Here is a 12,007-nt window from a genome sequence, read left to right as displayed (position 1 = left end):
TGTTGACTCCCTTTGGGAAGCCTTGCCCTTTCTGAGGAGTGGATGGGGTGGGCTGGAGGGAGATATGGGGAGGGGGAACTGTAGTTGATATATAAAATGGATAAAAAAAATCTTAAAAATTTAAATTTATTTAGCCGGGCGGTGGTGGTGCACACCTTTAATCCCAGCACTCGGGAGGCAGAGGCAGGCGGATCTCTGTGAGTTCGAGGCCGGGATGGACCCACAGCCTCCAAAACAATACAGAGAAACCCTGTCTCATAAAAACAAAAAAAATTAAATTTATTTATTTATTTGTGGAGGCAGGCAGGTGCACACATGGAGTCAGAGGACACAACTTGTGACAGTTCCAGGGATGGAACTCTAGCCATTAGACTTGGTGGCAAGCAAATTTTTCTGATCGAAACATCTTGCCATCCTCCTTAAAATTTTTTAACATTTATTTGTTTGTATTTTTGAGACAGGGTCTCACTCTGTAGCTTAAGCTGCCCTGGACCATTGTACATATCTCAGGATGGCCTAAAACTCCTGGTGATTCTCCTACCTCCACATCTGGAGTGCTGGGCTTGCAGGTGAGTGCCACTATGCCCAGCCTCCTAGCAATTTTCCTCCTCTGGCAGCCACTGCTCTGGATTGAGTGGATTCAAGCACACAGTGAGCGCGTGACTGCCAGCAGCTAAGGGTTCCCTCTGGAAGGAGTCTCAGCTGCATAGGATTCTGTTCATCTACAAGATGTCACAGCACAGCTGAGGTCTATGTCACACACACACACACACACACACACACACACACACACACACACACACACACACACACACACACACACCGTCCCTTCCCAAGAACCACTCCTCCATTATGTCCGGATCTCCTCCATTATCTCCACATCCCCTGCCAGTCCCTTAAGGATGCTCATCTTTAGGAATATATAAAAATTCCTGATGCAAGTGTTCCCAAAGCAGAGGAAGCCTTCACTCACCAGGTGGACCTGGAACTCCAGGCCTTCCTGGTTTGCCCTGCTGGCCTTTCTGCCCGACTGGACATCTCATACCCGGAGCACCAGGGGGACCTGGAAACCCCTTCAGACCTAAGCAAGAAAAAAATAAAACAAAGATTCAATTACACAGAAACAAACTAGACAGGGACAACAAAAAAGGGATTTGGGAGTGTCTGTGTTAATTGTCTTCTGGAATATGCCAATTTTATGGACATAAAACTGTTTTCCATCGTGGTTCACAAAAACATTCTGTAGCCACTGTTCCAGGTAAGTGTTTCAGGGTATTTTCTCAGAACCTGTACTATGAGGAATTCCTCCTGAGAGCTTTTCACACATGCACCACCATTCACACAAATTTTAGTGCCTTCCGTGGCAGATCTGGAACACAAACCCACAGGCCTAACCTGTTCTTTAGGAGGACAAGGTGGTGGCCAGAGCCTACCCTGCTGAGAAAGTACAAAAGGAGCCCTACAGTATACACAGCATAGGTAGAGTACCTACTAAAATAATCAGGATTCCATCTTAAGTCCCCGATTTCCTCCTGTTAGCACAGCTAACATAACTTCTGAATCGTGAAGTTTGGAGGAGGTACAAGTGCATGGGTATATACCATGGGAATAGCAGGAGTGTTAGCTTAGGAAACTCTGGCAGACAATCAAAGTTTCTCATTCATCCCCAGTAAGTTAACAGCAAAATGGAATGAATATTCACAGAACCAACCAGAAGTTTATCACTCTACAGGTATAAAATTGAGTCTCCACACTCTTATAGCTACATTGTGATGAGTGGAATACATGATCCTGTCTTTGAGTTGGAGCTTGGTCACATGACTCACTTTAGTCAATAGGATTTTGTTTTTATTATGAATCACACAAAACACGCACACACGCATGTATGCACACATTCACGTGCACAAACATAGTTACGTAATAGATTATAGATTTGAAACTATTTGGGTCAATGAGCTATGAACTGCATGGTATAATCTGAGCTGTGAAGTGATTCTCGGGGACTTGACCTGCCCTCTTACATTCCTGCAACCCCATGAAAGGATCACTCATTGGTTTTTGCAATAGAACACATGTTGCTGATCTGGACTTAACTTAGGACCAGGGTCACACCAATACACACTGTCCTAGATTGACTGAGTCCCCATGGTTCTTCAGATTCACAAGACACAGAACAGGTGTGTATGTGCTTGCAGCTCACTGAGGTTCTCAAACTGTTTGGAATTACTGTGATGGAAATGAATGGTTCCAGAAGACAGCAGCAAGTCAGGTACAACTCAACCTGTAGATGCAGTTGGTTGTGTGTGTCTTGTGTTTGTACTCATGAACAGAAAGGCCAGAGATCAATGTCAGGTACCCTTCCTCTATCTGATTCTTATTGATTATTGATTTATTTATTTATTCTTTTTCCTTTTTGAATTGAAAAAACTCATACAATATATTCTGATCATGGTTGCTCCTCCTACAATTCCTCCCAGAGCCTTCCCAGCTCACCACCCACCAAACTCCCCACCCTTTTTCTCTCTTGGGTTTTCTCACTGAATCTTGAACTTACAGCTTCAGCTAGACTGGTTTGCTAGAGTCCCCAAGACCCTGTCTGTATCCACCTTCCCAGCTCTGGAATTACATGTCCATATTCAACATTCAATTTGCTGCATGGGTGCTAGAGATCTGAACTCAGATTCTTCTTATTCTTGCATAGCAAGAATTTTACTGACTGAACAGTCTGCCCAGACTTCTTCTATCCTTGTGTAGGACAAGAAAGGCAATGTTTACTAATAGTCCTGGTACCGACAGTTTAATAAGGTTTAAAATCAAAGTAAACTTTAAAGACATGAATATGGATCTGTGGTTTGTTCAGCTAAAACAAGAGATTGACTCAAATGCATGGACTTGTATTCAGGGATGTTGCTACAAGAGCAGTTTCAGGCTCTGTCTAATCAGAACCTGTCTCTCTTGGAAGGTAGAGTCTCCAGGAAGGTGGCATTTCCAACTCTTGGGACACAGGAAGAGATTAAATATATAGCTTTAAAATTCTCAAGAGCATACATGTTAACTGACAGGTGATGAAACCAAGGTAAATCTGGAAAAGCCTACAGGAAGGACTCAAACCTGGGGGTGGGGGAAGGCACAGGAGCTAATGACTGGAACATTCCTCCTAGTTTCCTGTCCCTCAAGACCTTACACTAATTTCAGAAGTACTCTGGCTGGGAGGATTTCATGTGAGTTTATCTATAGTCTTTGTTCTTTTTTACTTTGTTTCTTTTACTCTGGAAAGTGTGGAGGACAAGAATGTTACACTGGTGATACCTGGAGGTCCATCAAATCCTGGAGGGCCCGGATTCCCTGGGTAGGTTACATTACAAAAAACGGTGTCACCTGGAGAGGAAAAGAAGAGTGACATTCAGATAACTGAGCACTACTGAATGCACTGTGAGTCCCTGTGACAGCTCTTTCAAGATATTCCACACGGTACATTGGCGTGCAGAGGAAGAGACATGTCGGGGCATCGTTGGACCAGCTTTCTAGATCTCTCCTTAAACCCACATCTCAGCTGCCAGAGCAGTTACAAGCGGTATGAGAAAGGCATTGATTCTAAGAAGTATCTGCTCTAATAACCTTGGAGAGTGTAAATTATTAATATCAATGAAAGTTTGTAAGCCCATGGATAGAAAATGTTGACAGGCCATGAAGAATCCCTGGGACTCAGTACTGAGTTCTTGCACACCAGGGAGTAACACTGATGAACAGGTTATGCTGGATGTTAGTGACGGCCACCGTTTTTTAGATTTCTATGGGGCAGGTTCTTAAGACATATTGTGTCATTTTTCCAGTGACTCAGCGATGAAGGTACTGTCATTCCCAGTATAATTGGCAAAGTAACTCAAAGCCTGTGCCTCTCTGAGTCCTCATGTCCTGCTAAAACCTGAACTTTCACTTTTATAACAATCCTCATCATTTATTACTTCATGTGCTTTCAAACTGAAATGTGAGACATAAAAAAAATGAAACTGCGTTTTTCTGAGTCTCATACCACAAAGGCAGTCATTTTTTAATGTGTTGTCTAAACGAGCCAAACCTAGTCATTTTATCCCCAAACTTTACAGTTAACACTATATGCAAGGTGTGATACATGTTACAAAAGAAAAAAATCTTAAATAAACCTCTTTCTGTCAACCTTAACCCTGAAAGTAATTTTCGACGTTCATATAGCTATCAGATATGCCTAAAATGTCATCATTTTTCCTCTCCCTAAAATGCTTACAAGTGTGTTTTCATGGACAATACTAGTGTGTCTTTCATCCAAATATATCGCATTATCTCAAGAGTCTAAAAATTTATGCTTGACTTAAACACAGTGAGACTCTACGCATTCGTTGATAGGGAAAAATTAGAAATTAATAAAAAGCAGTTTAGATGTGACAACAACTATAGCAGCAAGGAGGCTTGTTCTAAATTTGGGGGACTTGTTCTAAACATTGGTTATGCTATGCTTTTAGTTGCCATACAACCTGCAAGATTTCTATAGCACCTGGATGGAATCTGTTTAGCCAGCCTGCCTGACAAAAATCCCCTTTAGTTTTCGTGATTTCAATTAATAACGTATCATACAAATACACAAAATTACCTTTCTGGCCCTTCATGCCATCAAATCCCCTCAAGCCTGGACGCCCTGGCTCTCCTGGTTGGCCTCTCTCTCCTGGTGGGCCTGGAATTCCCAGTCCTGGAGGCCCCACAGGTCCTACTCTCCCTGGAGGACCTGGCAGTCCAGGAAGTCCTCTCTCACCCGGGGTCGCATCCTTGTGGTCACCCTGGAAATGTTAGGTCACATACCTCTTGTAAATGTTACAAAGCCAATGAACTCAAATCAGTCTGCATGTTTAAAAGCCCAGATTTAAAAAGACAGTAGCTCTGAAGTAAGCATGACTTAAGAGAATCAATTTAGAGTCTTCCTAACATTTTATATTCATACTTTGCATATTTACATACATATATGTGATACAGATATATATGCTGTGTCTCAAATACAGAAAGTGAATTGTGTTATACCTTAGGAACAGACTAAGAACTTGTATGCAGAACCGCTAACAACATATATAACCTATAATCAAGTGATGTGGCAGATCCACACACAAATGAAAAACTCAAGTGAGTTTTTTGTATGAAATTGACTTCTTACATCTTTATGAGAAGATACCCAGATAGGCTCCATCACCCCCCCATGTCTTTGGCTAAAAATACAACGAGTCTTTATTCCTACTACATGTGAGTCTGATCTATAGCTGCCTGGCTTGCTTGTATGAACATATCAGAAAATGAAATTCTACAGCAGAGCTGCACATACTTGGGGCCCAGGATCCCCTCTTTCTCCAGCTTGTCCATCCTGACCATCTTGCCCACGTGGCCCAGGAAATCCTGGTGGCCCATCATGTCCTCTTTCTCCTTTTTGTCCTGGGAAAAGGAGGCAAAAGACCTGTCAGCTCTCGTACATGGGGAGTGAAATAGAAGAGAGGAAAGGACTCAGTTAAGTGTAATGGAGTTTCACTCTGGGGGGAGTGGTCAAATTCCCTGAGTGACTCAGTTGCCCAAAGTCACCCAAACCATTATAAAAACAAAGGGAAGATTGGCAGTTGCAAAACTACTGGCTCTCTTTATTAGAGAAATCCTTCTTCTCCTATTTTAGCAAAGAGGTGATCTGTGGAGGGATGTCATGGGAACTTCCTGCCTCAGTGTCAGTGCATGTAACTTTCTATCCGTGGTCTTAGTGGATGGGAGAGTTGACAGTAAGATTATTGCCCCAACTCTACTGTCCTTTCGGGAGTTATTCCTCTGCCTCTAGCCGATATAGCATCTGTGATTTCAAGGACTTATGCATAGTATTCCTGGGTCACATAGCCCAGACAAAGACAGACTTGTGGGAACAAACAGACATGAACCGATGAGACATGAAGGATTCCGAGAGAGCTTCATGACACCATGCAAGACCGTATATCTGTTTGTTCCAGTGAGAACCCTACACCTAGATTTTTATGTTCTGTCTAGTAGGTCAATAAATTACATATTTCCCCAAACAACCTCAAGATAAGCATCTGTCACTTGTCATCGGAATGCCATTGACTAATAGAGGACACCGCAGTGCAGTGAGCAAGCAGAAGGCAAGTCAAAAGAGATTTTTGCCCCAAACTTAAGTTCATCACAATGAAGATTTGTGTATGTCACTAAAGGGACATTTATGTTCTCAAATAAGAGGTAGGAGATTCAGTACTGAATACCCACACCTTCTGTGAAGGTTAGGAGATGCTCTTTGGGGAATCTGAACAATCCTAAGTTATATACAATTGACCTGCAGTCACTGGGGAAATCAATGCAAGTGGATGCCCATAGATCATTCATAAAATGTCAGAGGGCTAGGTGATCAGTCACGCTCACCTTTCACTGTTGATGTGACCATGTCACCCTTTGCCCCTTTGTGACCAGGTGGCCCCAAGGCACCAGGATTTCCCTTGGTGAAGAAAAAATTAAGAATTGTGCATTAGGTTAATTTTGATAGGGAAGAGGTCATTGATATTCTTGTCTGGCTCATACCTTCTCCTCTCCTCTAAAGCTCTTGTTTAAAGGTCTTGGTTTGACACTCTCCATTTTACCCATTTCTCACCTTTCAGAATGCTTCTATTATATAAAACCCTAAGTTCTTGGTGCTAAAAGTCTTTGTAAAGTCTGTATCTTAGCAGAAATGTATCAATGCCTCTTTTATCTTAGCAGTTCACCACAATTAAGACATCATGGAGTGAGGGCTGGAGAGATGGCTCAGTGCTTAAAACACTTCCTGTTTTTGCAGGGAATACCCATTTGGCTAGCAGCACCCACATAGTAGCTCTTACGACCCTAGAAAATTAGAATCATGCCTGGGATATAGTAGATACTTAATAAATAGTAATCAGTTAAATAAACGCATGGATGATGGATGGATGGATGGACACAAGAAAGTCATTAGGTCATTTAGTCATTAAGATGTTTATAGGTTCAAAACACAAAATGCATATCACACATTAAGTTAGAAAGGAACATGCTAAATTCTCTCTGCGTCTGTCTTGTTTAACTGAAGAGATTATTATCAGTAGGAGTTACTTACTGGTGGCCCTGGAGGTCCTTCAACACCAGGCTGGCCTGGATCACCTTTCTCTCCAGGCCATCCAGGAAGCCCTAAGTCTCCTTTACTTCCTTGTCTTCCAGGAAGTCCTGGAGGGCCAGGGGGTCTCATGGGACAATGTGGACAGGCACAGAGTCCCTCATTTCCTAGGCAGAGATATAAAGTCAGCTTTGACATAGCTCCTGACAAAACCCCAGTAAGTTTTTTTTTACTACAAAAGACAGTGTGACCAGAAAAGGAGTAGGTCTGCATTGCACAATTCTTATCACAGAAAAATGGGACTGTGTGGCATGTGACTGGGGCACACCGCGTGGCAGAATGGGGTCTGTGGCATGGGCTATGTGGAATGAGACCATGTGGTAAGAGGCTGGAGTATAGAATGCAGCGGGATGGGATCTGAGGCATGGCCTATGTAGGATGAGAAAATGTGACTGGGGATAGAGCATGGAGCATGGTAGAAGGGTAGATGGCATAGTCTATGTGAGGAGAAAGCATGTTACAGGAGGGTTGAAATGAAGCATTGGGCGTCGGGTGGATGTACCTGTAGCATGGTCTATTGGGAATGGGTGCACAATTTCTAAATAAATGGAATCACATTTTGTGCCTTAAACTCACCCAAACCTAACCTAAAATTCTCGTGAATAATGGAAAGTCTTTTTTTTTAAATCTGTTACTGAGGAAAACAAAATTAAATAAATTATAGTAAATGTATAGATAAATTAATTATGGCATGATCCTGAATAATCAATGAAATACAATACAGAAGGGATTATTGATTGAGTGGAACATTATAATTGCTAACTCACTACAAAACATTCCCTAATGATTAGGACTTTCAATATGAAATGGGAAAGTCAAATAGATTTGTGTTTATATTCTTATCTGTCTGACTCAGTGATTCAAAAGACCATGACAAGTTAGAGTTGGGTGGGGGGAGGACATAGCCATGGGCTTTAGTGAGTCCAGAAAACATGAGATCCACACAGAGAAACTACATTAAAACATAAAGATGTCTAATCTGCACAAGAGGACCTTGTGAGCAAAGTTGCCCCTTAAAGGCAAAAACGTGTGGTCTTTACACTCTGACGGCCTGCTCTTTAGTCTGTGGGCAGCAACCCTGCATGTAGCCAAATATGGGAGGTCACAAAACACTGGAAACAGTGAAAGGCAATGGCCAAAACGGAATTCAGACAGAGTGCATAATCAGTCCAAGGGGTTTCTGTCAGGGTTCACCCATGCTGTAGCCCATGGCTTCACTGAAGTATTTTTTCTGAACACACAACATATGCACTTTGCACTGTGCCTGCCACGGTGCCCATCCATGCTGCCTGAAATCCCTCATCTCAGACCCCACTCCGCTCTGGGCTAGGAGTGACAGTACAGCTACCGTTCATACAAGGCTCTCTCCTCTTAAACAACACAATGGTTTAGTTATGGAGAAAACCTTTCAATATTGCCCCATCATCATTCCTCAGCATTTAAATATTTAATTGATTTATCTTTGGATTGGATTATGCTAAAATGTTTAATTTTTAAAATTTCTTTGCGGTTGTTGACTTGACTTAAAAAATAGTTGTTAATAAATTTTGGCTTGGGATTAGGATAGAATTCCCTAAAATGAACCTATATATAGTTCTTTTGTTTTAGGCTTTGTATTAATGCAAAGCAATGTTCTCAGTGTTGATTATAAAATCAAGATATCAGCTCACTCTCAAAAACAATGAAGATGGTCTACATCCTACAGCATTAAACATTTATCCAAGATTTAATTCTTTCCATAAACGCTTTTGTCTCATGAGTATGCAAACTTGCTTCCATGTTTAATAAACAGTACTTATGTGTGTTAAAATTATTTTAATACAAATTTCTCAATTACTTATTATCAGCACAGTTTTGATTTGTATACCGATTGTATATACCCATACACCCGAAGCTGCGCAAAAGCTTCTCTGGTGCAGATGGGTCATGAGTGACAAAGTGTAAGAAGCTCTTGCCTGACAGGTGAACTTGAGTTTTGGTGAGTTATTCGCACCACAACACCACTGGTACGCAGTTCTTATGGGGAGTAACAAAGGTGAATAATAACCCTGAATGACACACCAGGTTGTCCCTCTCATAGACACGCTTGCCCTGGTCCTCCATCTGGGGCTGCAATACAAAAATACTTGCCTTTTTCTCCTTTGGCTCCACTTCTTCCTGGGGGACCCATTTTCCCCTTTTCTCCCATTGGTCCAGGGCACCCAGGGTGACAATATGTAACTATATGGAGGCAAGAGGGAGGTTGGCAGACAGAACCACGTGATTTTAGTTAACGTCTGGTGGAGGGCACCAGTGTGGTACACTCAGTCTCTCCCTCTGTTTCCTGTCTGTGCTATGTTATATTTCACAATTTCCCATCCTCCTCTTTCTCTCCCTCTCTCTGCCTCTCCTCTCCCTCCCTCTCTCCCCCCCCTCTCTCTCTCCCTCCACATATAGACCATGCAATTTTCATGACATGTTTCTTCTACCATAATCATTGACAAAGACATCCTTAATGCCAGTCCTAGGTTACTGGGGCTGCAGAATAAGATAATAGATAAATACAACAAAAACCAAAGCAAAATAAATCACGAACAACAAAAGCTAGGGTCAGAATATGGCAATTATTATCTTTTCCCCTTCATCGACCGATTACCAGATTATGAAGAAAACACAAAGCATGACTTGCAAAAGCAAAAGAAATTGACACAACCGGTTAAAGATGACAGAGAAACTGCAAATGATGCACTCTACATTTTGCCAGCATTCCAGTAGGATAAAAGACAGTAAAACAACAACAACAGAAGGTTTAAAAAAATTCAGTAGATCCTAAAGATACTGAGATCAAGCATCAATGGAAAATGACAAGGGAAATAAGAAATGAAAAAATAAAATGCAGATTTCACACCAGAGTCTCCCCCTGGAGTTTAAGGAGTAGAATGACAGCGAGGCTCAAAACAATGATTTGGTAATGAAATATTTAGATGGGAAGCCCCTCTCAAAAAATGTTTTGCAGAAGATAAAACAGCCCTTCAAAAATGGAAAAAACAAAGTTTCAAGAAAAATAATGTAAAAAAAAGATAATTAAGACAGTGGAGAGGGGCACTATTTTATATTGGATAAATAAACAGCATGCTACAAAAGGAAATACTGAAAGATAACAACAGCATGAACTAAACTCATAAATAAAAATATACACAATAATTATGGCAGCCAAAAAATCTAAAAATTCAGTGAGAACTGGAAGATGGGTGTTGAAGAAAATTTCAAAAAAGCTTCCAAAAATGGAAATCGATTTCAAACATGTGACCAGACAGTGAAACAGTGTAGAAGTTTTCAGTGGTCTCCCTGGAGGCTAGAAAATGATCCCAAGAAGAAAGATGTCCATCTCAGTTTTTTATAGTCATTTAAACTATCCAACAGATAACCAAAGGTATTTTCAGATATGTGTGATCCTCAGCTTAATCTCTTATCGCTGATCTTTCTCTGGAAGCCTAGTGTGAGAGTAAACAAATGAAACAAATCTAACTAGTGGTAAGTAAGGAGCACAAGAGACACAGATGGAGTAACACTGAATGATCATCCACGTTTTTATCACTGTCCTTTTCACAGTTGCAACAAAACAGAATCAGCCTAGATGTCCATCAACACATAAACAGACCATGAACATATTGATTATGCATACAATGGAATTTTATTCTATGTTTAAGAACAATGTAATTATTAAATTGGCAGTAAAATGGGTAAAATTAGAAAATATAATATTGGGGTAACCCACACTAAGAAAGACACATGTGGATCCTAGCTTTCAGAGGTTGAATATGTGAATTTGAGTGGGAGAAAGTGAGGAGAGGAGCCAGGAGACTAGAAAGAGGTATATAAGAAGGGAAAGAGGCCTGAAGGGAAGGCATGGGAGGGCAATGGAGCATATGAGATGTGGAGATCATTGAAGGGGGAGGGCTGAGCAGAGATGGAGGAAGGGGGAAGGGACACCAAAGAGATCAATCACATGTAAACATGTACATTTTTCTTGTCATTATTTCTAGGAATAGAGCCTGGGTCCTCTGAAAGAGCAGCCAGTGCTCTTAACCAATGAGTAATTTCTCCAGCCCAATCAATATTTCCACAATAGTGTGTTTAAATATTGGATACTAAACAAGTTTTAAAATATAACTGTGAGAGAAAATCTTCAAATATCTCAGCAATAAGTCAAAAGCACACCTTTACTAATTGAAAAAAGTAAAAAAAAAAAACCTCCAGGAAACATTCATCTGGAAGTAATACTGTAAGATTATTTAATGAGTTAACAGTGTCATAATGACAGATACAAAACTTTGGGAGCTTTGAGGTTAATTTCAAATAGCCAAACTTAAAGTCAATCAAGCATGGACACACACACATTCACAAAAGACAATTTACCAACTGTTTCTGTAAATATTGAATGTATCATTACAGGCTGAGCTGGTGTATAGATAGCATTTATAAAACATTCCATGGAAACAAAGAATATTTGTTCTATAAACCCAATTATGATAATATCACTCTTAGTAGCCAGTGAGAATGGAAAATATGTACACATAGAATGGGGTGTGGTGAACTATGGTTAATTCTGTAATAAGGAGTCAAAAGCCAATTAACAAAATGAAAACTTCAGCAATAGAAATACAAGTGTGCTGGATGGCAGTACAGAGACAAATACCAAAAGATTCAGCTACGTGTGTGGAAACAGCTGTCTCTGAGGAGGAAGGACCAGAAAAAGACAAAGCCTGGCATTGCTTTTCTGCATAGCAGGCTCTGTAGAACAGCTCAACTTTTAAACCAAGCTCACATATAAGTTCA

The 12,007-nt window shown here is 40.9% G+C and overlaps 1 protein-coding gene across 2 annotated transcripts in view; it reads right to left on the bottom strand.

Annotated features, from left to right (window-relative positions):
* Col4a4 (collagen type IV alpha 4 chain) overlaps positions 1-12,007 on the bottom strand; it is a 112,481-nt gene that overhangs the window by 44,424 nt on the left and 56,050 nt on the right. For both annotated transcript variants that reach the window (XM_040753220.1, XM_040753219.1), the window contains 7 exons: positions 9,320-9,409; positions 7,133-7,296; positions 6,430-6,502; positions 5,345-5,451; positions 4,628-4,811; positions 3,310-3,378; positions 974-1,081 (listed from right to left, as the gene is read on the bottom strand). In XM_040753220.1, coding sequence (XP_040609154.1) covers positions 974-1,081; positions 3,310-3,378; positions 4,628-4,811; positions 5,345-5,451; positions 6,430-6,502; positions 7,133-7,296; positions 9,320-9,409 — 795 coding nt within the window. The remainder of the gene's footprint in view (positions 1-973; positions 1,082-3,309; positions 3,379-4,627; positions 4,812-5,344; positions 5,452-6,429; positions 6,503-7,132; positions 7,297-9,319; positions 9,410-12,007) is intronic.

The sequence above is a fragment of the Mesocricetus auratus genome, unplaced genomic scaffold (assembly GCF_017639785.1).
Source record: "Mesocricetus auratus isolate SY011 unplaced genomic scaffold, BCM_Maur_2.0 Super-Scaffold_100010, whole genome shotgun sequence".
Lineage (NCBI taxonomy): Eukaryota > Metazoa > Chordata > Mammalia > Rodentia > Cricetidae > Mesocricetus > Mesocricetus auratus.
Note: the sequence above shows the minus strand (reverse complement) of the source record. Positions and strands in the feature narration are given on the sequence as shown.